The sequence below is a fragment of the Chelon labrosus genome (genome assembly GCF_963514085.1).
Source record: "Chelon labrosus genome assembly, chromosome: 22".
NCBI lineage: Eukaryota > Metazoa > Chordata > Actinopteri > Mugiliformes > Mugilidae > Chelon > Chelon labrosus.
In genome coordinates, this window is record NC_140355.1 from 16,862,169 (window position 1) to 16,887,660 (window position 25,492).

Here is a 25,492-nt window from a genome sequence, read left to right on the forward strand (position 1 = left end):
TCAGTATTTAGGGTAGAGGACCCTGGCGATCTTCCCGTCGGCCCTTTTCGTGTCCAGCCACTTCCCACAGAGAAAGATGGTGGTGACGCCGTTGGCCGTGTTGGTGACTTCCACGCGGTCCAGCAGCCAGCCGGGGCTGAGACCGGAGTTGTCATGCTCCACTCTGACTTTCTGCAGCTCTCCCATGTCCAGCATTTCCATCAAGAAGCGGTCCGTCTGCTCGCGCTCGAAGAGGTTGCGGAACCTCTGCCGCATCTGCCGGCGGCCCGAGTCCCCGTTGGTGCCGTAGACGGTGATGAAAACGTTGGCGTCCGTGCCCGCTCCCTTCTCGTCGCCTGTGATGACGATGATCTCGTATTTGACCGGCACCAGGCTGCGAGCTTTGCTGGCGAAGCTCTCGATGGACTTTGTGCACTCGAAGGTCAGGAAGTCGTCTCTCTTCGGAGACAGAGGGATGAGGGCGTTGCAGCTGAAGACGTATCTGGAGTTGAGAGAATAACAGAAGAATAGAATCTGATCTATATGGAAAAATAAGGTGACTCCTATGAATCACTGATAGGTAGCTGGTGTCTTACTTGTTTCCCAGTTCTCTTTCAGTCACAACAACCTCCTCCACATGCCAGTAAACCTCCCCCTTTACTTTCTTTCCATCCTTGGGTGTGTGACCCAAGCAGATACCAGCGATGTCCCCTAGGTTCTTGGATGAAAACTCAAACCTGTCGACATTTCCCCTGAGAAGAGAAAATCATGTTGGAGTGAGTCTCTGTTCTCTTAAACTGGCTCACAGACCTCATTCAAATTCTTTTGTACTGTGTCAGAATGAATTTTTAACACGACGCTTTAATGACACGATACTGAAGTGCCGTGTCGGTCTGGGCTCAAGTACTTGGTGCTGCTGGGATTATCATAATGAGTGCGAAGGGAGAACTGGAGGGTAGAGAAAGCACATTCCTCTCTGAGCCTTTCCATGCAAACAAGTTGCTGCTGAGCGAGTTAATCTTTCAGCAAGTACCTACCGCAAGAACCTCTTCTTCTTTGAAGAGTTCTCCATTACAAATTCTTTTGATCGACCCTTCCTTCCCTCGAGTACGATCCACGCATTTTCTTTGGTTTCGGCTTCATCCGTGTCTCCGGTTGTGATACAAATTTCATACTCTTTTGGATAAGAAACACAGACACAGAGGCGGTAAAATGTCTCGGCATCATTTCCACAACGAACATAAACACAAGTGAGATTCCTTGAAGCGAAAATAAAAGGGAACATCTGGGCCTTACTGGTCTTCTCGTTGAGGTCTAGGTAGTCATTGTTAGCGCAGGCCAGCTCCCTCATTATCTGTCCATCATCATCATTCTTGGCGAGCCAGCGGTCGCAAGGGAAACGAAATGTTTTGTCCATGAGCTCGTCCTTCACATCAATGTACTCCAAGTGCCATCCTGGAGCGGGACCTGGGTGTAATGAGATCGGGGGAAAGAGACAGTAAGTGAAAGTGATGCAGGAAGAGTGAAAATCTGAATTTTTGCTTCAGCTTTCCAGAGAGACTATGATTTTGCTTTAAGTTGTCGTTGTCATGTAGCCCAACGTGTATTGTGATGAGCTGACCTGAGTTGTCGTGCCACACTCGGACTTTAGAGAGGTCTCCCAGGCTGAGGATATCAGAGAAGCGAAACGTGTCCACCTGCTTGCGTTCAAACTTGTTGGACTTGTTGCACTCTTTCAGCGCCAGCGTCCCCGTGTCTCCGTTCTCTCCAAAAACGATGATCCAGACATTTGCATCAGTGCCTGCAGCTGAGGAGACAGGAGAGAGTTGGCGATTTAGACAAATGTCCTGTCAAGCAAAGATTGTTGGAACTGTGGAGATTGGCATATACTAAATGAAATCATTCAGTATAAAATGTCTTTAATTCTTCTGTGAACAGTTTTAGACAATGCTCATTACAATACATAAGCACAAACTTGTTGAACATCTAAAATCCATTCCCAGTAAATACTGAGACTGCAAAGAGACAAAACAACCAACAACTGTGGAGTACACAGAGGAGCAGGGAAGGCTGAGTCCTCTGACTCAGATGGCACATCTCTAATCCCCCCGCGCTTTAATATTTCATTACAGTCGGTTAGATACTGAGAGAATGTGAAAGCAACCCTCACTCAGACTGCAGCATGTTTTCAGTGTCCTTGTTTAAAACTGTCTGCAAACTCAGAAAGAATGAAGAAAGTTTATGGCGCTAGATTCTTATGAAGGGGCTTTTAAGAGTTGTGTTTTATGTTGCTGTTACCTTTAAATTATTGTTTTCCTTTCCTTTCTTTTCCTTCATATACAGGAGAAGTAAATAACATTGACCATCTTGTGTCAATTCAGTGTTCTGCTGGGAAACTTTTGCACCTGGCATTCATTCATTGGTGTGGATGTTACTTAGACATGTACCACCCACCTAGACCAGACCAGACACCCCCACCCCATAGCAATGACACTCTTTGATGGCAGCAGCCATCCCCAGCAGGATGCAGCCTGACACAGGCACACACACAACAATGTTTTAGGTCCCTCCCCTCAAACCGTAGGACCCAAAGTCCCCCCGCTAACAACATTCTGTACCAGACACCACAGGACACCCTCAGAAGGTCCATGTCCATTCCCTTATGAGTCACAACTGTTTTAGATGCACAAGGGAGACCTACGGAATATATAAGGTGGTCATAATGTTATCCCTGATTGGTGTATACTCATGCACGTACTTGATTTTCAGTGCCTCTTCACACAATACATGCATCATCTTGTGAGATCCCACAGGAGGCCATTATCTACATGTGCATCACAGCATATGTAACGTATGTGTGTGTGTTTCTATCAGCTCATTATTCCTCCCGGAGCCTCTGCGTTGGTGCAGAGCCACGTCTTAGCTTCCAGTAACTGCAAGGGGCAGAGAGCCCTCCTTTGAAGTCGGTTCAGACTTCTCGCCACACTTATCGTATTGATCAGCAGCACAACTGAGATGTGGAAATTACAGCATAAGGAAAAGATGCAGCAGCAGTGTGGAGGGCTTAGGAAGAGGGTTTCTTTCTTTATGATATGGGAGTCAGACATGAATGATTCAACCTTCGCTCTTCCTGGAAAACACAAACCGCCGCACAAGGACAGGTCAAACGAGGACGAGCATCTATAAAAGCTAAGTATCTGACACAGCCTTGAGCTTTGTATGATTGAAAGCATGTTGTGACACGCATAGAATAGTTTCTACAAGGTACTCGGACTCGCATTATGGGCTGAGACGTTCACCGATCATAGGCTTCCTCAATATTAAGCCAGCCGCGAGTGCTCAAAGCGGTTATGTAGGCCATCTGCAGGATATTGTCAGATGTGTCTTTTTGAAAACCAACAGCTACGAGATGATGTGACACTTGACGGATGAAATGTCTGCGTCTGCTGCCCACAGAGTCCTTCAGGGTCCCACAGGAAGAGCTGGAGGATGTTTCTGATGAAAGAGGAGCCGCTCTGCTCAAGTAATCATCCCTGGATCTGACCTGACACTGACCCAGAGATGAAAGGCGCGACGAATGGATAACACAGGTAATCCTTGATAAGTGGACTTGACTTTATTTGGTTTCGTATTTAGCCCTTTAGATCAGCGGCTTCAGAAGAGACGCAAGAGAAAGCTGAAAAACAAACGTATGCTTAACAAAAATCGTCATTTAATCTTTACTTTGTGATGGTGGATTACTAAATAATGTCCCATAAAAGGTAGATCTTTTGGTGATCACAATCCACAAAAAAGTTAGTAAAAAAAGATCTTAACGCATCGACAATGCACGGCCATAACCGTGCAACTCTCGCAACAACAGGTTGCTGCAAATCTTGGGCTCACCCTCTGCACGAGTCGAGGACTTACCTGCAATATCACTAGTCTTGACCTGGATGATGTAGGTGGTGAGCTCAACCATCACCTCCTCGTCCACCACGGCAGCCATCTCGCAGATCATGGTCCTCTTGGGCCCGCGCGTCCTGGACAGCCACTCCTCATAAGTGAACACGGACACCTCCTCTGTTGTCAGGTTACGCATGATCACCTGGATGCACAGAGAGTTGGCTTTTCAAACGTACAGTTACACTTAATCAAGATAAGAAGCAAAAGTTAGAATAAAAAGCGTGAAACTCTTTCAAACTTACTACAAACTGAACTTTGACGTATTGTAAAAAACAGCCACAGTCGGCCGGTGAGAGGCATCAGTGCTAACCACCACGCAACTGTGCCTCCCCCATTAGAAACCTCCTCTTCAGATATCAATAAATGTTGACTCACATGCTACAGCACATAGTCACATTGTGGACGGATAGATAATGCGTTGCTGGTGCATATAAACCTCTCTCATGGTGCCTGGTCACTCGTCCCGGGGAAACCCTTCTCCGCTACGCAGAGGCTCGACTCAGGCTGCCGCTCTTCCACTATCTCCCCAGTTCTGCATATTTATTTGGGCACATTACTATGCTGGCAGTTCTCCTAGCGCACTGTGCCATCCATTTCAATACACCAGACCCGGCAAGCTATAAAGGCAGCACGTCTGCTTGTGATGCTGAACACACAAGGCCCTGTGCAGGTCAAGGAAATCTTCACAGTCGCCGACTCCCAGGCACGGAAGGACAGGGCTCGGTATTGTTCCTGACTGCGCTGCTACTCTGCAGGCGTGGTGTCTTTACTGGAGAAGACACTTGCATAAGAAATGTGCTGTATTCTATCAAAGCGCGAGACTTCAGCCTAAATTTGGAGGTGAGCAGTGACTATATTAGAAAAACATGTCTAATATGTATTATTATTATAATATGGTATGGTATGGTTGATATAGTTGATTATACCGCAGGAATAAACACCGATCAGGAATAACATTATGACTACCTGCCTAATATTGTGTAGGTCTCCCTTCTGAGGGTGTCCTGTGGTGTCTGGCAACACAATGTTGTTAGTGGGGGCCTTTGGGTCCTATGGGTTGAGAGGAGGGGTCTCTGTGGATCATCATTTGGAGGTCAGGTCAACACCTTGTGCTGTTTTTCATGTTTTTTTTGAGTTGTTCCTAAAGCATTCTTGTGTGTGTGTCTGTGTCAGGCTGCATCCTGCTGGGGATGGCTGCTGCCATCAAGGAGTGTTATTGCTATGGGGTGGGGGTGACTGGTCTGGTCTAGGTGGGTGCTACATGTCTAAGTAACATCCACACAAACGAATGCCAGGTCTAAAAGCTTCCCAGCAGAACGTTGCATTATCACAAGATGGTCAATTTACTTACTTAAGTGGTTTTAATGTTGTGGCTGATCGGTGTAGTTGATTATATTGCAGGAATATACGGTGATATTATATCTTTAAAGCATATATAAGATGTAATGTTCTCTGTGTGAGTGTGTGCATGGTGAATAAAATATGTTCAATATGTTCTCTCCAGGAAATCTGGGACCCGCTGTGTGTGTGTGTGTGTGTGTGTGTGTGTGTGTGTGTGTGTGTGTGTGTGTGTGTGTGTGTGTGTTTGTGGGTGGGTGAATCATTGACCATCCTCCTGGCAGAGATAGATGCGTGTGTGTATTTGTCTGTGTGATATAATAGATTGAATGATCCTGTGACCTACAGCATACAGCGCCAGGATAACAAAAAAGAAAAAAGAAAAAGCTCCACAACCTGTGACTGCTTTGTACTATTGATTTTGGAAGAAGCTAGCAATTATTGTTCTGCTTTTTATACCGTCTGTGTTTTTTCATGTTTTATGGATGAGATATGTGGTTGCCTTTTGTAGAACCATTAAGCCCTTGACAAGAATAGAAAATACAGTGCTTGATTGCTGATTCTAAAGCTAAATTTGCTAATAAAATCCTGAATCTATATGTCTGCCTGCTTTAGTGCTACGTTGTGTACGAGGAGCTGACCTGGTCAAGAAACCAGTCGGGTCGGCTGCCGGAACCATCGATGCGAAGCCTCATTTTCCTCAGCGGGGCGATGTCATCGATCTCCATGTTGAAAGTGTCCTCCTGACCGCGCTCAAACCTGTTATTTACCCCCATAAACAACAAGAGTTTATAACCACAAGTGTATTTAAATCTACCCTTTGGTTGCACGCTTCACACGTGAGATCATTCAGCTACCTGTCCTCGTTCTTCTGCAGCAGCATCTCCTCCGTGCTGCCGTTGGCCCCAAACACAGACATGAAGATGAGGGTGTCTGTTCCGGCGTTCTGAACGTCTCCCGTCACCACCGTCACCTCGTAAATAACCTGCCAACGAAAAGATTACACATTTTAACTCAACACAAACATCTCTCAGGAGCAGTATTAGTTGTAAATCCGGCTTGGAGCTAATGGACACATTTAGCGAGTAGAAGGTCGGTAGCAAATGTATTTGGTGAGCATGTTTTTACAGCGATGCAGAGCAGGACATGAGGAATGACTAGCGAAAAGAAGCTAGAGGTTTTAATTAATAATGATGTAGCATACTTGCCTGAAGAAAGAGATAAGAAGATGTCTTGAGATCCAATACGTTCATGAGCATAATCCAATCTAATGGTGTCAAACACTTTCTCACAATCTGAGGCAAGAATTTATGAATAAATCTAACGTGACTGAATCAATTTGTATTTGTATTAAGGGTCTTTGCAAGTCATTCCATTGGTTGGAAATCATTCACGTTTAGTCATGGAAGTGCAGCACAAATGGAAGCATTATCATCAGTCAGCTGAGGCCATTTAATCTAACTGTGATGTAATTCCTCCGCCACATGGCTTGCGTCAGCCACATTTAAATACCTTCTGGGAGATAGAAATGGCCTCTGCGTCCAGCACATTGAATATTCTAGCAGTCAACCCGTCTCCTCGATCTTTGGCCAGCCAGCACTTGCAAGCGAAGATATATTTGACCCCTTTGGTTGGCACAGCAACAGCCAGCTCATCAACCAGCCAGCAGCTCTCCGGAGTGGCCCCATCGTGACCGAGCTGCAGGGAAGGAGAGAAACAATCACTTCAGGCAACGTGGGTGTATTTTTCTGTGTGCTTGTGTGTGTGTGTGTGTGTGTGTGTGGATGCATGAAAGTGCACCGTTCTCAGTGAAACTTTAAAAGCTTCACCCCTCACTCACCTCAACCTTTTTGATCTCCCCCACATCTGAACCGTGAGACTCGAAGCTCTCCAGAGAGTCGGCCTCAAAGCCCCTCTTCTCGTCCGGCAGGTCCAGCCACAGCCTCTCCGTCTGGGTGTGATTGGCGCCGACGATGATCACGTAAGCCCTGCTGGTGGTGCCTGCATCCCGGTCCAGTCCGGTGCAGATGGTAATGTGGTATGGTATGGCTGCAAAGGAAAGGAAAGGAAAGGAAAGGGAACAGCACTTATTTATTCATCTGAGCATGAGATTATGTAATCAAAAACGCAGAGCGGTGAATGAATCAAGCACGCTGAAGTGTTTATATATTTCTTACTCGGGAGCTCAGTTTCTTCTTCCTCCTCCTGTTTCTTCTTGTTCTTTTTGTTCATGTTATTGTCAACGCTCTTCAGTGTCAAGGCAGAGTTCTTTTTACTGTTTATGCTTTCTCTAACTCCTTCATAACCCTGAAAGAAATACAACACCATCAGTCTTGCGGATTTCTTTGCAAGCTTTGGGCTGTCAGTGCAACACATATTCATTAACTTTAGTTACTCTAGCAACAATATACAAAATAAAACATTGAGATAATTGTAGTTAAACGGGGAAGTCGTCCAAATTGCAAAAAGCAAATATATCGCTAGTGGTGTTAGGGCAAGTATATAATTACAGATAGAAACTGATGCCATGATATTTCATGTATTTCGTGTTCAGGTCAAAATTTTAACATCTTGAAATAACTGCAAAAACATCCATTTACTTTCATTCAAAACCTCAAAGTCAAGTATGTGCTATCAGGTTCATTTTGGTGAAGTGACACTTTAATTCTTGCTTGCTTTCCAATTTGTAAGAGGTCTTACAACTTTTATTCTTCTTTATACTGTTTTTTTAAACATATTTATTGTCAAATATAATGCACTTCCCTCTTAGGCGCTCCCTTTAAAACATTTTTTTAGATCTTTCAGTATGAGGTCTGTGCATGGTATCACTGATAGCAACGTTTTTAAGTTGTTTCACAATTGTGATCCAGACTGAACCTCTATTTATGAGATAGATTGCCATTAAATTTGTGTTACGATGAAGTTGACATTTGTAGTTTTGAGTGAAATGACTTGATGAGTTATTGATCCCGTTTGGTACAAACTTTAATACCTCCATGAGCATCCCGAGATTTGCCATGTAGCGCATTCACAAGCTAAAAAATTTCTTTTTTTGGATAACAGCACGGCAATGAATGTGTATTTTTATTTTTTTTTACTGCCTGACTTTAGTTTTTTCATCATTTTGCACGTATTTAAAGGCATTTCGTTTCACATTAACACTTTTTGAGGTCATTTATGTTACCTTGACATAGAAGACTCTCTCAATGCGTCTGTCCTCCCTCTTCCTGGAGAGCCAGCGTTCACATAAGAAGAGGAAGACCTCCTCTGTATCGACGTCAACCACCTCCACCTGGTCCAAGTACCAGTCGGCGCTCATCAGACTGTTGTCGTGGCGGATTTTTATTTTGAAAACCTGACCTAGGTCGACTGCCTCTATGGTGAACTTATCCACCTGGGAGATTTAAAAAAAAAAAAAAACGTTCATTGAATAAAGTAAGCATCTTAAAGATATGTTCACTTTAAATAATATATGAGACAATAGGAAAAAAAATACAGCTTCTTACGGCTCCTCGCTCAAACTTGTTGCTATTTGTCTCCGACTTGCTCAGTTTTCTCTCCCCAGTGTCCCCCTGGTCACCGTAAATTGTGAGGAAGACGTTGGCATCGGTGCCAGCTCCTTGCACATCACCTGTCATCACTGACACTTTGTATGTGTGAGCTGCAGTGGGGAGATTGATCACAGGGAGAGCGCAAATGGAATTGGTTTGCGGCAATTCCAGAAAATGGAGAGAAAAGAAAAACTATTTTCCATCATTGTTTGATGCTGCTGTCATAACACAGACTCTGGAAACGGTTACTAGTTTCCACATTAATGCCCAGAAAGGCAGAAAAAGGAAGCAAACTAAAAGGAGAAAAATGTTTCAAACATTTATGCATGGTTGTGTGAATAATAATATTGTGAGCATACTCTCTAGGGCGTCCTCCACCTCGATTTCGGTCACTTTCAGACTTCCATCTCGTGAAAGTTTCTCGGTGATGATGTCAGAGGGAACCAGCTCTCTCACTGTTTCTCCGTCATCCTCAGACTTGGCGAGCCAGCACTCACAAGGGAAGATGACAGTCTCTGAACCCTGCAAAGAGAGAGGCAATTTAATTCTTCTAATTGAATCTGTGAGTTTGTGTCTCACAGGCGAATAAGGTTTGTGAGATCCAAAAGTGCTGGGAGTCCTCTCATCTGTCTGTGAAGAGAACATCTCCACCTACTGACCAAAAATAGAGTTGTCTGGTTACCAGAAGATGTGAGTGAGATCCAGGCAAATAAAAATTTGGTCCTCAACATCAAGTATTAGGAATGTTTTGAGATTTTATTTAGAAATACTGAGATACATCATATCAGTCTGTGGGGTTTTTGAGGTGTCTATATTATGTGGTGTCAATTATCTATCCACTGGTAAAAGTATTTTTTTTATACTTCTGCTTCAGCGGTGTCAAACTCATTTTAGTTTGGGGGCCACATGCAGCCCAACTTGACCTCAAGCAGGCTGGACCAGTAAGATAATAGCATAGTAACCTATAAGTAACAACAACTCAAGATTTTTTTCCATTTGTTTTAGTGCAAAGAAGAACAAGTAAACTAGGAGAATGTTTACATTTAATAAAATTTAAATTCTTAAGAAAAATAAGTGCAATTTGGGCACATTGCTGTGTGCTGTTTAGTCCTGGGTCTCAGTGTTGTGCCCTGTCCACTTCTCTGATTAAAACATTGGCCAAAGTAGGGCTAACAGTTAGGGTTGGGGTTGGGGTTAGGGTTAGGTCGACGGTTAGGGTAAGGGTTAGGCTAACCCTTCTCTTTAATTTTCACACTTTGCAAATTCATGCTGCAGGCCAGATTAGACCCTCGGGTGGGCTGGTTTTGGTCCGCAGGCCATATGTTTGAGACCTGTGTCCTACTTCAATGCAATTTGCAGGTAAATATCGTACTCTAACTCTTAACAGTTTTAGCTAGATACAGGTTAAGATTTGACGTATGGTCACCTTACAAATGAGATGCATTGGGATGTATTTAAGTACCTTCAAAGTACACTGTCGCCCATAAAGTTGGAATCATTTTATTTTCAGACACTTTTTATTCCTATTTATACACATCTGTTACAGGTTTGGAAGAGATGGATCAATAAGGTTTTGAGAAGATATATGCTTTATCTATCAAGAATAAATCGCATTGTCACAATCATTGCCTACTTGCACACAAGGTGTCAGTAATATTTTATCAGTGTAATACTGTAAATTGTTTTCTGGACTGTGTGTACTTCAGATCTCTAACTTTATGAAATAAACGGTACCTTTCCCTTCCTGAGCAGACGCCGGATCTCCACTCTGTCCAGATGCCAGCCTGGGTTCACCCCGCGGTTGTCGTGGCCGATACGGATCTTCTCAATCACATCCCCGACATCTTCTAGCTGCACAGAAAAGTGGAATGCATTCGCCACTACAGATGCAGACACGCAGTTGTTACCTTAAACCACATTTTCTATTCATGTGTGACTTCACAGTGTTACTGTACCTCCACAATAAACATGTCCTCAGCTCCTCTCTCGAAGTACATCCTCCTTTCCCTTGCGTTGACGCACAGACTCTTCTGCGTGGTGCACACTGCATCTCTCCCATACAGGACAATGAAGACATCTGCATCTGTGCCAGCTCCAAACACGTCACTTGTGAAGATTTTTATCTCATATGGTACATCTATAGAACAAATATATATATATGTATCATAATTAATTCAGTGCATGAAAAGACAAATATAAAATAAATAAGTGTGATGTAGTAATTATGTGATTTACATGGTGTGTAAAACTCTGTCTGAAGAGGATTAGGGAAAAGATCCCTGACAATGGCCCCGTCATCCTCGCCTTTATCCAGCCAACGTCCGCAGGGGAAGCGGAGTTTCTGTCCCAGAGACGGCGCATCGATCTCCACCCAGTCGAGGAACCAGCCCGCAGAGCCTCCTCCTTAAAGAGTAACACAAAATGACGGTGATCACACGTGTGGATGTATTCTGAGCAAATTGTGAAATTATGCACAACGCAGCCCGGGTGCTCCGTCTTAACGTACCACAGTTGTCGTGTCCAATACGCAGCTTTTTCAAGGGTCCGATGTCCACAGCTTCCACAGTGAACTCATCGATCATTCCCCGCTCAAACTTGTTCTTATGGGTCTTTGAAGCCTTCAGGTTAATTATCCCTGAGATGCACAGAACACACAGTAATTATTAATCATTTAAAGACGCATGCAGACAGACATTACAAAGCAAAAAGGTCTTACCTGTGTCATCCTTGGTGCCATACAGGGTCATAAAGACATTAGCATCTGTTCCTCCATACTTCTTGTCACCTGTTTTTATCATCACCGTGTATGTTGTTGACATGGCTACAATAAGAGAAGACAATAGATGGGTGAGTTAACGTAAGACCACTTTAAGATAAACAAGTTGTTCTCACCTTTCTGTTCCAGACCAAGCGTAGCCTCCTCGTCCTCCTCGTCATCATCCCCCTTCTTCATGAAGGCCTCGTCCACAGGAACCAGCTCCCTGGCGAGCTGCCCGTCGTCTTCATCGACAGCCAGCCAGCGTTTACAAGGAAAAAAGTACCTGAAACGCAACATATGCTTAGTACAACTAATCTAATCTATGTCTGTTAAGTTATCCTGTCACCAAGACCAACCTGGCAAAATCAGAGTACCGTTTCACGCCACACAGTGGAGCTCTACAGACATTTTATGTGCACAGGTTAGATAAGAGGATGCTGTGTTGTGAAGACACTGAGCAAAGTGTAAATGTCTATCAAATAATTAGGTTTTGCAGTTAGATGCATAGAGAGCTGATGGATCCCCGCTCACGTTTGTGACTTACGTGGTGTCGTCTTTGTTGTCTACAATCTCCACTCTGTCCAAAAACCACCCAGCGCTGGCCTGGGTGTTGTCGTGTCGGATCCTAAGCTTCTTCAGGATCCCCAGGTCGACCGCCGTGATGTCGAAAACATCTTCCTAAGTCACCCACACACACACACACATAAAAAGGCCAAGAAATGTCAAGGGTTAGCTGTCCATGAGAACCTCATTACTTATTTATTTGTTCTCTATTTAACCTCGAAGGCTCTTGAGATCTTGCAGGAAAATTTTGGCTGAATGCAGTGGTTTCCTGGAGGTGTGTCGCCACTGTTGCCAAGAAGAGATGCCACTTTTTACAGGGTAAAGGTAGTTATTACTCCTATGTTTATGCTTCTCTTTAAGCTCTTGGAAAGAAAAAAACATTTTCAAAGTGCTATTGCTTTAACACGCGAATGTTTAAATTAGGATTAAACCAGATTCAGCTCAGAGTTTCAGTGTTTACCTTGCCCTTCTCAAATTTGTTTAGGTTGTTGGACTTTCTGAGATGCCGTTCCCCGGTGTCGCCCGTCTCCCCGTAGATGTTGATGTACACTTTGGCATCCGTCCCCGCCCCCCACATCGTCCCAGTGAACACATGGACCTCATAAGAGTTGACTGAAAGGAAAAAAACAAAACAGAACAGTGACATTACAACAAAGCACACGATGGCATTTGCCTTTATTTATTATTTATTCCGAATGTCACAATTGGAAGAATGCCCCGCAGCCTTTGGAGGCAGATATCAGTGGGTCAACACATTACACTCATGCTCTGCTTACTCTCCAGGTCTTCATTGTCCTCAGTCAGCAGCTCAACCACAATCTGTCCATCTTCTTCATCCCTGGCCAGCCAGCGGTCACAAGGAAAATGAAACGTCTCCACCACTTCCTGCAGCTCCTCAACTAGCTCCACCTCCTCCTCTTCTTCCTTCTTCTTCTTTTTCTTATCCTTCTTCTTGTCTTTTTTGGCCGGCTCCTCTTTCTTCACCTCGACCTGCACCATGGCCATCGTCAGGCGCTTGATGTCCACCGTCTCCAGGTACCAGCCGTCTCCGATCCCCTTCCCGTCATGGTATATGCGAATCTTGTAGATCTTGCCAACGTCGAGAGCTTCGATCTGGGATGCAGGGAGGAAGCAACGGTCACACCGGAAACTTTACTGTCTGGCAGAAGTTGACACAACGCAGGGCTTAATACGGACCTTGAAGATCTCAGTGGTGCCACGTTCAAAGTTGTTGGAGCGACTTTTTAAAGCGAGGACTTCGGTTTTTCCTTCGTCTCCATAGATCTGACAGAAGACGTTGGCATTTGTTCCACCTGCTCGCACATCACCCGTGACCACTGTTACTTCATAATTGATCACTGTAAAAGAGAAGGAATGACGGCACTGTGGCAAGAGGAAAGACTAGAAGTAGAGAAAGGTCAAATCATAATCACTTTAACTATGTTTTAAACAATAGACTGTGACTTTGCAGGACTTTGTCGTGTTTTTGTCATTTACATTGTTCAATTTCCAAGATCTCGCTGGGATAGATCTCCACCTCCACTTTCCCGTCGGCCTCGTCCTTGCAGAGCCAGCGGTCGCTCGGGAACATATACTGCTTCCCATGAACTGGCACAGTGATCTGCACGCTGTCCAGAAACCATCCAGCCCGCAGGCCCTCATTGGTGTGGCCGATCAGGAGGCGGTTGATCTGCAAGCACAGATAAAAAAATGCAATTACAAAAAACGAATAGGTGTTGTCTGTGAAGTATATACGTGTGTTTAAGTGCTCGCCTGTCCGATGTCAAAGGTGTCGATGGTGAAGATGTCAGTGCGTGCTGTCTCAAAGTAGTTCCTGAGGTCGTTGTCAGAGACCGCCAGTATCATCTTGTTGGTGTCCGCCTTTTCCCCGTACAGCTTGACAAACACCTTGGAGTCCGAGCTGGCCCCGTTCACACTGCCTGTTTTGATCGCTACGTGGTAGCCGACGTCTGAGGAGGAGTGAAATCAGGTACTTCATTTATTTGTGTGCATGAAAAACCCTTACTTCAAAGCGTTCTTAATGTACTCACTAAAGAGACGCAGGCCATCTCCGGCTGGAACTAACTCACGGACAATCTGTCCATCGTCCTCGTTACGGTCCAACCACCTGAAGAAAAAAACAATGAAATGGGGCAAATGTAAATCTGTAGCAGTAAAAACAGAAAGAGATCAACCATCCTGATTAAAGGTTATTTACTATGATGAGGAATTTCGACAATTCAAGAACCTGACGCTGGAGAGGAGCCAGAAATTTAAACAGATTAAATTGTGCAAAGAGAAAAAGAAATAAAGCAGATATAATAACACTGAAATGAATAAAAAAATATAAAATGATATGTATTTCACACCTGCAAAGAACCTGGATTAATATAAAGTATAAAACAAAACAAAGTATCTCCCTGTTTTATATTGTTTCAGCAGTTAACAAGACGGACAGACAGACATACAGACAGACAGGAAGAGCCTCTTTCCAGACCTAACACTGTGCCTTAGCCTTGTGGTTTGGCTCCAGTTACAGAGGCAGAGAACTGGGTGGCTGCATGCATTTAGTGTCCATTTGTAATGGCAAACTCATCCATCAGCTGCCTAACTACTTAAACACAGGCCACTGGAGACCTAGGGAACGTAAGTGCAGCCAATTTACAGCGCTTAAGAAGGTTTCAGAGCTCTTGGGACAATTTTGCAAGTCTGGCTTGGGGTCCAGCGGGGTTCAGAGGAAAGATATTATGTAAATTGGTTATTAAAACTGATATGTTACTTCTGTGAATAAAACATAGAAAATGGTTACCCAATTAAAGAGAAGAGACACTTTGTTCTTGCCCAGAAAATTAATATTACTCTCATGTCTTTAAGCTAATTATGAAGCTACATGAATTGTGAATAAGGACTGGACTGCTACTTTAAGTCATGTGTACAGTTTTGCCTTGCCTGTCACAGGGGAACTCGGTGGCCATAGACTCTGGCTGGCCCTCCTCCCTGACCAGCACCTTATCAAGGAACCAACCACAGCCTCCACCCCGGCCGTCGTGACCCACACGGACCCTGCGCACCTGGCCCAAGGTCACAGCCTCAATGAGAAACTCATCATGCTAGTATGGTGGGAGAGAGGGAGAGACAACTGAGTGAAAATCCTTGCATTTTGCATTTTCCTAAATCATTCTTATTTTCAAATGCACTCACGTTTCCCGATTCAAATTTATTGACATTGTTTTTGCTCGTGATCATGAGTCGCTCCCCCGTGTCGCCCAGGTCACCGAAGATATTGAGGAAGACGGTGGCGTCGGTGCCACTGCCGCTGACGTTGCCAGTGCAGATGGTAACACGATACTTTATCACTGATGAAGGAACACACACGATCGCTGTAAGACTATGCGAGTATTGCGTGGAGTTGAATATCTACACTGACAATTTATCTGTGTGCCTTCGTTGTGTTTCTTACAGGGCAGAGGGTCGTCTATGAGAGCTCCTGTGGCTGGAAGCTCTCTGACAATCTCGTTGTCATCTTCGTTGATGTCCAGCCACCGACCACATTCGAAAGAATATTTCTCCATGGTTAGCGTCTTGAGCAAAGTGACCTGCAGAAAGTCATAGCCTCACCTGTCACCATACACATCTTTGATGATTCTCCTTTAGAGAAATAAAGGCTGCAGCAAAGACGAAAAAACACCTTTTCCGAGAAATGTTTGCAAGCAGTTTGCGAGCTTCAGTGCTAACTTCAGTGCACCAACACCCTCCCAATGTCAGTGGTAACATTATGACCACCTTCCTAATATTGTGTAGGTCTCCCTTGTGCCTCCAAAACAGTTGTGACTCATCAGAGAATGGACATGGGCCTTCTGAGGGTGTCCTGTGGTGTCTGGCAACAAAATGTTGTTAGTGGGGGCATTTTGGTCCTATGAGTTGAGGGGAGGGGCCTCTGTGGATCATCCCACAGATACTTGACCAGTTTGGGATCTAGTGAATTTGGAGGCCAGGTCAACACTTTGTGCTGTTCTTCATGTTTTTTGAGTTGTTCCTAAACCATTTTTGTGTGTGTGTCTGTGTCAGGCTGCATCCTGCTGGGGATGCTATGGGGTGGGGGTGCCTGGTCTGGTCTAGGTGGGTGATACATGTCCAACTAACATCCACACCAATGAATGCCAGGTCCATAAGTTTCCCAGCAGAGCATTGTATCGTCACAAGATGGCCAATGTTATTTACTTCTCCTGTCAGTGGTCATTATGTTATGCTTGATTGTGTATATTTTACACTAAACAGGACCAGGATTCAGGGCTATTAAAGAAACACCCTCTAAACATTGCTGCAGCAGCATGATTTACTCGTAGTCTCCTCTGTAAGATTAAACTCTAACTCAGCGTCTTTCCCCAATGCTCTGAAGTGACACTGTACAACAGAATTAACAGCTTACACTGACAAATCAGACAGACAGTAACAAGTTTCACCTTTGCCAAATGCCAGCCAGCAAACGGATGTCTCTTCTCGTGCCAGATCCGTAGTTTCTGCGGCCTTCCTATATCTGGCATTTCAATCTACAGGGATCCCAAAAACGAAAAAAAACGACAAATAAGATTTCTTACACAGCGTTGTAACTGCGCTAATCTCACAGCGTACGATCACAATCGCTTACCACAAATTTATCAATCTGCCCCTGTTCAAAACTGTCTGAGTTGTTTTCCAGTTTGATCTCATCAGACTTGCCCTTCTCTCCATAGATCTGCAGAAACACCTGGGCATCTGTGCCTGCCCCCTTTAAATCTGATGTCCAAATCCACAGGGACCATGGGTACTCTTGAGTGGAAAAAGAGTAAGTGTGATATTAAGGTTTATGTATATAGTTTGATAAAATGGGACTGGTTTATTTTTCATTTTGCAGAATGTGTAAATGAAGCCACCCACTTTTCAGTTTCTTCTGCCTGAGAGAGACCATTTCATAAAGCTCCCTCTCAATCAGTCCGTCCCCCTCGTCCTCATCCAGCCACATCCCACATGGAAATGTTTGCTCAATGCCCGTGAACGGACAGTATATCACCACCTGGGAGAGAAGAGGGTGCTTGTCAGATGAATGTTGCTTTGCAGATTGTTGTATAACCAGCATAAACCGTAGAGTACCTTTTCACAGTACCATCCGGCACCGACGGCGCCATTGTCATGCCCGATGGTGACTCTGCTGAGCGGGCTGATCAGCTCGCAGATCTCCACGTTGAAAATGTCAATGAGGCCGCGCTCGAACGCACCGCCCTCCAGGAAAACTTTACCGCTGTTTTTTATGCCCTTGGAGCCGTGCATGACCATGTGGATCTTAGAGTTGGTCCCCGCACCTCTCACATTTCCGGTCATCACTTGCACATTGTATACGATTCCTGAGCAGATGCAGGAAAATTCATAAAATGCTGCCACTGACATATCAATTTGTAGGTTGTACAGCAAAACTAAAAATACAAATACACTGAAAGTACTGTATATTTATTGGTTATGGTTTGTTTCCTTCTCACCCATTGGCTGCATGGATCCAACCAACACATCTCTCTGTATTTTGCCATCATCCTCATCCATGGCAAACCAGCGATTAACCGGGAACTCATACACTTCCTTATTCCCCATGTCGTCTATCACCACCTGCGGAGAAACATCACACACGATCATGAGTGTGTTTACGCACGAACGCACATCTGCAAAGGTTAAGCGAGGATGCGTCGGCTGCACTGGCCTTGTCTAGAAACCATCCAGCCGACGAGCCTCTGTTGTTGTGGCCGATGGTGATCTTCCTCAGCCTCCCCAGGTTGGGAGCCTCTATTGTAAACTTGTCCTCTGACCCGCGTTCAAAGTTGTCTTTGTCACTGTCCAGCCTTCTCTCTCCTTTCATAATAAACACAACAGTTTGGGAATGTGGATCACGCATCGACAGGACAGCGAGGACATGGATTCAGTAATTTTTTAGAGAATACGGCTTAATGTAACAGATGTTGACACAGTTAATATCTTTTTATTTTCTATATTTTTTACAACATTGTGCAATAACTGATGATGACTGACCCTACCTGTGTCACCATGCTCTCCAAAGATATTTAGAAAGACGTCGGCATCAGTTCCACTTCCCTTCATATCAGCGGTGAACACGCTCACTATATATTTGTTCACTGCAAAAACACAGGACATGAAACAAGAATAAAAAAGAATACAGGAAAGTAATTAGCAACACTAAGCAATCATAATTAGATTAGACTTTAGTAAGGTCCTTTGCTAATCTACAGTGAGGTAGAATCCAGGTTAAATATTCATCACATCGTGTGTGTTGTTGCAGCGATGTTGATCTGACCCCTCCCTAACAGCTCGGCGACCTCTCGTCTTTACCCGAGCCTGGGCCTCGAGGCGCTCTGCTTGATTGACCGCAGGTGCTGGCATGTTAGATCACATTGCAACGGAGGACACATGGGCTGGTTTACCTGAGGATTACACCCTAATGGAATTCAATTACACCCTGAAAGGTTAGGAAGATCTGCTGGGTATTAAACCGTGTTGTGTACATCTGGTCATGGTTCTAACAGTGTCAACTTAAAAAAAAAAAAAAAAAGTGTTAATTTGAACTGGCTTTTCAACAGGGATCTTATATTCAGCATTAATGGCAAATTGGGAAGACAGTAGGACAGTATTAGTGTAGGAGCTCAGTCTGATTAGCTCAGAGCTGTCACGACATGTATTATCTTGGCTTTTCTACATGTTAATACTACTGTGTGCCATTTTTAATCCGTGTGTTTTCTCTGAAATGTGGAGGAGATTTTCGGAACTTTAATCAGTCGTCACTTTGTCGTAGCCTTTTTAAACCTGCCCGGTATTACATGTTTGCCCCGGAGTGACCTACATTTTGGGACGTCCATGGGGTTCAGGCTGCCCAGCAGGTCCCTGACAATCAGGTTGTCGGCCTCCTCCCGACTCAGCCAGTTGTTGCAGGCGAAATAGAAGCGCAGATGGGGTCGGTTCATGTCGGTCACCACCACCCGGTCCAAGAACCAGCTGGCGCTCATCCCTGTGTTGTCGTGCTCGATCCTGGGGTAATCGACAGAGAGTTTGACGTGAATTCACCCTGCGGGTAATCACAAATGAGCTTGTCGCATCAGATGCACGAATACCTTTGTTTTTTTTTAAATTTGCTTGGATTTCTCTGAGCATTACGGGCTTAACATTATGACCAGCTGTCTAATATTGAGTAGGTCTCCCTTGTGCCTGCAAACATTTGTGACTCATCAGAGACATGGACATGGGACTTCTGAGGGTGTCCTGTGGTGTCTGGCAACAGAATGTTGCTAGATGGGGTCTTTGAGGGGAGGGTCCTCTGTGGATCATCCCACAGATACTTGATCAGTTTGGTATCTAGTGAATTTGGAGGCCAGACCAATCTTAACGGTGAAACATCTCAGCTTACACTATGCTTTTACATTTTACATTTTGACATTTTTACTCCTCTCTTTAAGTCAACAAGAGAGGGACCACTGTAGAACCATTCTTGTTCTTATGTAATAGTTTAACAAAACAAATCTAAATCAAGATTCACTTACAGTACTTGCTTTGTCCAGAGCTTTCGGTAATGCCACATATTTGGTGGAGCATGACATGAATCTCACGTGTAAAATCAGTTGCTTTTAGGACTAATTATTCACATTTAAGGTTTATTGACCTTGAACATGAGGACACGAGGACATGAACTTTGTCTTAGGATTGCTCTGTTGTTGGAAACAGATGTTGAGCTTGCATGCCAATAGATCCACGACAGCTGAGAAAACTCTGTCCCCTGAAGTTCTGGCAGCGCTCGGACTATTTTTGAGACTGTGGAAAAAGCAACAGAAACTCTTGCACTTGCATAGCTCTTAACATCTAAGCCATTTTGCAGCATCTCTGCTTTTAGCAACGTATGACTTTTAAATGCCTCTTTTCATTGGTGAAGTCTTTTAATTGATGTAACTCTGCCTCCTCTAGAGGAAGACTGTAACTCCGTGCAACAGATGGGGCTTAACTTTCGCTTGATGAAATCCTTTGACGGCCAGCAGTGCAGCTGGGAAAAAAAAGAAAAGAAATGTTCCTATGGGATCCTCTGTGTGAGCTGCTGTTATCCAGTGTGAGCCGTGATGTTGTCAGTGACCTGTAGCTGTGCATTTAAGGTATTTAATACAGTGATGTAAACAACATGGGGGTATTAGAGGTGTGTTGTATACTGCGTAATCATACATAAGCCATCACAGATCACAGTAGAGGTTTCTTAAATTTGCTATACGATACGGTACCTCAGCTTCTTTAGAGGCCCCACATTTTGTGTTTTGATACGGAAAACATCCGTCTTATTCTTCTCAAATGCAGTCCGGCTTCTGTAAGTTGAGGGGAAAAAAAAAAAGTCAGATTATGTGAGAAAGATGCATTGAATATATTTCTCTAGTTAAGGTAAACACATCAGCCAATCAACTGAAAGGAACAGTAAATGGCATCTCCTGACTGATCCAGCTTAGGGAACCCTGGAGGTCTTGTGGCCGTGGTATAATCTAAACCCTTCCAGAGACACGACCACTTCATCGCTCCCTTATCCTCCTCCTCCTCATATACGTCTATACCCCTAACAGAGTTGAACTTGGCCGAACTGAGCACATCAGACCCCCTCCGCCAAGGACAGCGAATCAGACACCCTCTTTTCCATTAACGGAGAATACCTGCCTTTGTGTCTGACCCACATCTCCATCTGTTCTTGCTATCCCAGTAATGTTCAAACCACGGACAATGCCAAGGCTCGTATAATTAAAGTGCACAGTGTCATATGCTGCAGTAAACTGCCAGGAATGAAACACTGTCTAGCGCACATGATCGCGAGCCGTCATTCTCCGTGTTGAGTCGCCTGCAAGAGAGACATTGATTATGCGAAAAAGCAAACACACTGCAAACTTTGGAATTCATGCAATTTGGACGTGTTTTTAATTACACTGAATTTCCAAAGAGTTGCGTTTTCAATCTGCCTCCATTATTCAGTCGGGCAAATGTGCTTAGAGACAAAGCAACCCTCCCTTACCTGTATCATGTTGTATAGTTTTAGCCGCTCATGACACAATACAGGCAGGACCTAATGTATATTGGAGTAAGGCGAAACTCCTAACTATGCTTACTATAAGATCCGAGTATGGTGTTTCATCAGCTGGGCAACGCTACAGTCACATAGCATAGAGATACTGAATACAAGTCATGTTGGTTCATCAGAGTGGATGAATGAGACCTCCTCAAGGTGTGGGTGACATGGTCCAGAGTGGCTGACAATAAGTTTGTATATCCTATACGCTGCACAGGTAACCCTATCTGTCAATCAATGTGTGCCGAGATAAAGGGAGCCTGCTGCCGCTAAGATCCCCTGAGGGTCATTTGATCATCCGCAGAAATGACATCGTGGTCTTCTTTCATTTGTCTCAAAATGGAAGAGAAGACCGGCCATGTCACATAGTTCCTCCTTACTCCAGATATTCTGTGTCCGACTCTTTACGCAGCTGTATAAGAGAGAGATTCCTGCTTCAAAACCAAACCTTATGTTGTAAAGATGCTCTGTTTTTCTAATGTCAAGGAAGTCGGCGTTCATCATTTTAATTGGTCCGGGAGATTCCTGGTGCCCAAATTGATGTGATTCACGTTTTCTCTACAGACATCGGGCTGATGTTGAAAAGGAATTTTCTCTCATACAGCGCTATATCCACAATACAACCCAACACAAGGACGGAGTCATAACCGCCCTTTTGCAGATTAATTAGAAAATACCTCTTTTCTGTGCTGAAGGATCGGAGAAGAATAGAGAGGATTATGAGTTAACAAGTGAAAAGGTAGTAAACTCGCACGGCTTCATGATTACATCTCTTGATACAATAAAAAAGGACACACCAAGCCGACGGTTGGCCGCTTGCCAGCGTTGAGCAGTCGGTGAGCATCTGTGGCCCTAGTTGATGGGCCAAACCGGCCCCAGCTTTTTAGCCTCATCTAATCTGAGCATTGAAATACACTAATATTTTCATTACAACTTGGTCATCTAGAATGAATAAATGATTCAGGAGTTGCTATCTATCTCTATACAATCTTCCTACTCTCCAATCTAGTAGCAGCTTTTGAACTACGAATACAGACTATTACTACCTGCTGACATGCTATGACTTATTTTCCTTCCACAGAAGCACGTAATTTATGTGCCAGCTGGTTGTTGGTTGTAGTCTTGTGGTGTGTACAAGTGCAACTTTTGGTTCTCGGCATACGCTACGTTAACAGTCAGCCTTCGTTGCCGGTCGTTCTTGTGATGTCGGTTTGGTGTGTCCATACCTTTAGAGACAACGTATTTATAACATAACATCTATGACGTGAGCAATATGAATGACGTGGACCGCTTTAAACTCACTTGCTCGCCAGGTGAACCTTGGGTGTGACACCAAAGTCTCCGTAAAGGGTAACAAAAATATTAGCGTCTGTCCCGGCTCCTTTTACATCTCCGGTGACACTGACTACCTCGTATACTGGGGGGAAAAAAAAGAAGAGAGAGGAGATTAGAAAGAGAAGGAATATGTTATATTTAACCAAAATTCATGTCAATCAGAGACACATTTCAAGAATGTACAACTTGGAAACTTGGACAAAAGGACAAACTCAAAGTTACATGCTCAGATAGTGTCCAATAATCTATAAACATTAGGGAGCATTATGTTTCCTACGGTGCAGTTGCCAGGGAATTCAATGCGGCGAATCTGCAGCGAATCCATGTCTGGCACGATGCACCCGCCAAACCTCTATCGCATTTCACAAATGTGTCTCTTTGGCTGACCGAGTCCACCGAACGGACGAGAAGGTAAAAGGGACTAATTTACTTTCATTCAGTCATTATCAAGTCACATTTTTTATTTTTTTTTTTGCTTAAAAATATGATGTTTTAGATCATCTGACCTTACATACACACAGACACAGGAGCAGGTTTTAAAAGTCACACTATACAGCTTGTTTGAGCTACAGCAACAACATTAAATCTTCAGAGGGAGATTAGTCAGCGCCGGCTGGTTGCCAGTGACTCAGTAACAGCTTAGCCTATACGTTGGTAACTCTATAGTCCCACCATTTTACTGTATGTGACTGTAAACTCCTCTGTCCTGAGATTATGTAACACTGTGAACTTGAAGGTATTTGACTTTGAGTAAAAACTCTATTGAATTTTTTAAAAAGAGACACAGAAGTCCAGTTGGTACTTTTGCGTCTGGCAGTGCTCTGTTTTAAGCGTTGGCAGACTTGGTTCCTTGTATATCCACATATGAATATCTATTGTTGAGTGTTAATTGTACAACAGTTGCAGATTTACTTCCTAAAGGAGCGTATATATATATATATAAACAGGGAATAAAGGATGAACTCTGCAATAGACAAATGCTCAAAAGTAAAAAGCTATATACATCCAGGAGAAGTGGATAGGAGGAAAAGAGGCTTGGTAAAGAAGAATTTGACCAAAGTTGATCCAGCGAGGACACGGATATCTAATTAACAGTGAGTCAAGCTTTTAAAGCCAGATTAAAGAGAAAGGGAGACACCTGATAAAATCAGATAGACAGCGGCCTGGTAAAACTGAGCCTTGATAAACTCCTTGCGGTGCCAGAGACCTGACTGTGAGGCCGGTGAGGCAACAAAGACGTGCACACAGATGGGAACTGCTGTCGCTAAGGCTAAACAAGCAACACTCACTGGTGTTTTATGGAAAACTGGTCCCCAAGTTTGCTTTCTGGGTCTTGAGCTGTCGAATTTGGTGCATGATAATATCAATAAAGGACACGTGGCATCTGTGCAAGAGCTTGTATGCAGCCGTTAAAAGTAGTCTTGTGCTCCTGTGCTTGCTGATATAAATGGATTAAAATGAAACAGGCTGTCAGCAAATGCGTTTAGTATGAACATTAACTGTCTATACGCATGATATAAACTTATTTTCTACACACAGGGCTGTTCGTGAGCATCAGTAACTGATCTACAGTGTTGACTCGACTCAGCATGAGCTTTTTGTCACTAATATCCAATACTAATATCTTCTTTTAGTAGCAGAATAATCTGGAGATTTCAAATACAAAATGTCTCTGACAGCCCCGGTAACAAAACACGACATAACCTAATGCATGATTTTCCTTGAAACACTTGGTAGGCCCTGTTTGAGAGCCTCCGATCTGCTTTAGGAAAGCTCCCCTGGCTCCCAGCCCTGTCTCTGGCCACAACGGTGCTCCCAGCCCCTGGGACTGGGACGGCACCCAGCACCTGTCTACCCCCGAGCCTCTGTTTGGCTCCATTCACGTGGAACATAACTGAGCTTTCACACAGAACAATCACAGAGGGATTCCCCGTGGCACTCCTGCTCATAGCTCGGGGGACCTGGAGGACGCCTGTTTTAAAGCTTTGATGAAGTTGGCACACTCCAACAGGTATATTGTATATATGCTGAATGTCAGGGAGCTGAGATTTACTTAAAAAGCAGCATGTGAAGGTTCTCTGTCTGCACTCCAGCGCCGTGCCCTTACCTTTCTTTTTGTAGTACTCATCTTCATATCCATCAGAGGAGTCTGTGTGGTAGTTGAGCAGCTCGTTCTGGTAGATTGCTGCATAGTCCAACTGTTTAATTTTGGACTTTTTACCCTTTTTCTTTTTATCATCATCACTGTCTGCAGATCCCTTCTTCCCCTTCTTCTTTTTCTTTTTCTTTGAGTCCTCCTCCTCCTCCTGCTCCTCAATTAAAGCCTCCTCATCGTCGTCGTCGTGAGACTTTTTCTTTTTCTTGCCGTCTTTCGACTTTTTATCCTTCGACCCCATCTCCTCCTCTCCCTCCGGATTCTCTGTGGAGGATTTCTTCTTCTTTTTCTTCTTTTCCTCCTTGACACCCTCAGTCACTTCCTCTTTGAGCTTCCCTGATTTCTCCTTTTTGGGATTAGGGTCATTATTGTTCTGCTCACCCTCACCATCTTTCCTTTCAATCACAACACCAGCATCATCACCCGGTTTCTTTTTCTTCTTTTTCTCTTTTACCTTTTCACCCTCTTTTTTAGTCCTCTCTCTCTCTGGAGCGTCCTGATTCTCAGAGCTCTCTACGCTCTTATGTTTCTTCCGACTCCTCTCTCTTTTTGCGGTGTCACCATGGGTCACACCGTTGCGCCTCTCCTTTAACTTTGGCTCAGATTCCTCCACTTCGTCATCGACCTCTTCGGTTTCTTCAGAAGCTGCGGATTTTTTCTGTTTCGACGGCATATTTTATTCATCCACTTCCCTGGCCTTTAGTTTCGTAAGTGCTGCCTTGAGTTTCTAATGGTGTAAGACAATT

General features: G+C 44.1%; 1 protein-coding gene across 1 annotated transcript; it reads right to left on the bottom strand.

Moving 5' to 3' along the window:
• Positions 1-25,482, bottom strand: loxhd1a (lipoxygenase homology PLAT domains 1a; the record flags this gene model as incomplete). The annotated part of the gene is made up of 42 exons (XM_084572052.1): positions 24,699-25,482; positions 22,559-22,673; positions 21,934-21,945; positions 20,433-20,513; positions 19,016-19,200; positions 18,195-18,293; positions 17,864-18,012; positions 17,649-17,772; positions 17,266-17,516; positions 17,053-17,188; positions 16,784-16,944; positions 16,599-16,685; positions 15,596-15,731; positions 15,337-15,491; positions 15,085-15,245; positions 14,187-14,263; positions 13,909-14,105; positions 13,633-13,825; positions 13,333-13,493; positions 12,912-13,248; positions 12,596-12,747; positions 12,116-12,249; positions 11,706-11,854; positions 11,530-11,634; positions 11,320-11,448; positions 11,049-11,216; positions 10,769-10,950; positions 10,548-10,664; positions 9,173-9,335; positions 8,769-8,923; positions 8,447-8,656; positions 7,440-7,569; positions 7,103-7,311; positions 6,775-6,960; positions 6,120-6,247; positions 5,904-6,021; positions 3,889-4,066; positions 1,601-1,786; positions 1,276-1,446; positions 1,017-1,155; positions 576-731; positions 1-481 (listed from the first exon to the last, which is right to left on the bottom strand). The coding sequence occupies exons 1-42, from the start codon at positions 25,417-25,419 to the stop codon at positions 1-3; spliced, it is 7,284 nt and encodes a 2,427-aa protein (XP_084428178.1). The 5' UTR covers positions 25,420-25,482.
• Positions 25,483-25,492: the final 10 nt, after the last annotated feature.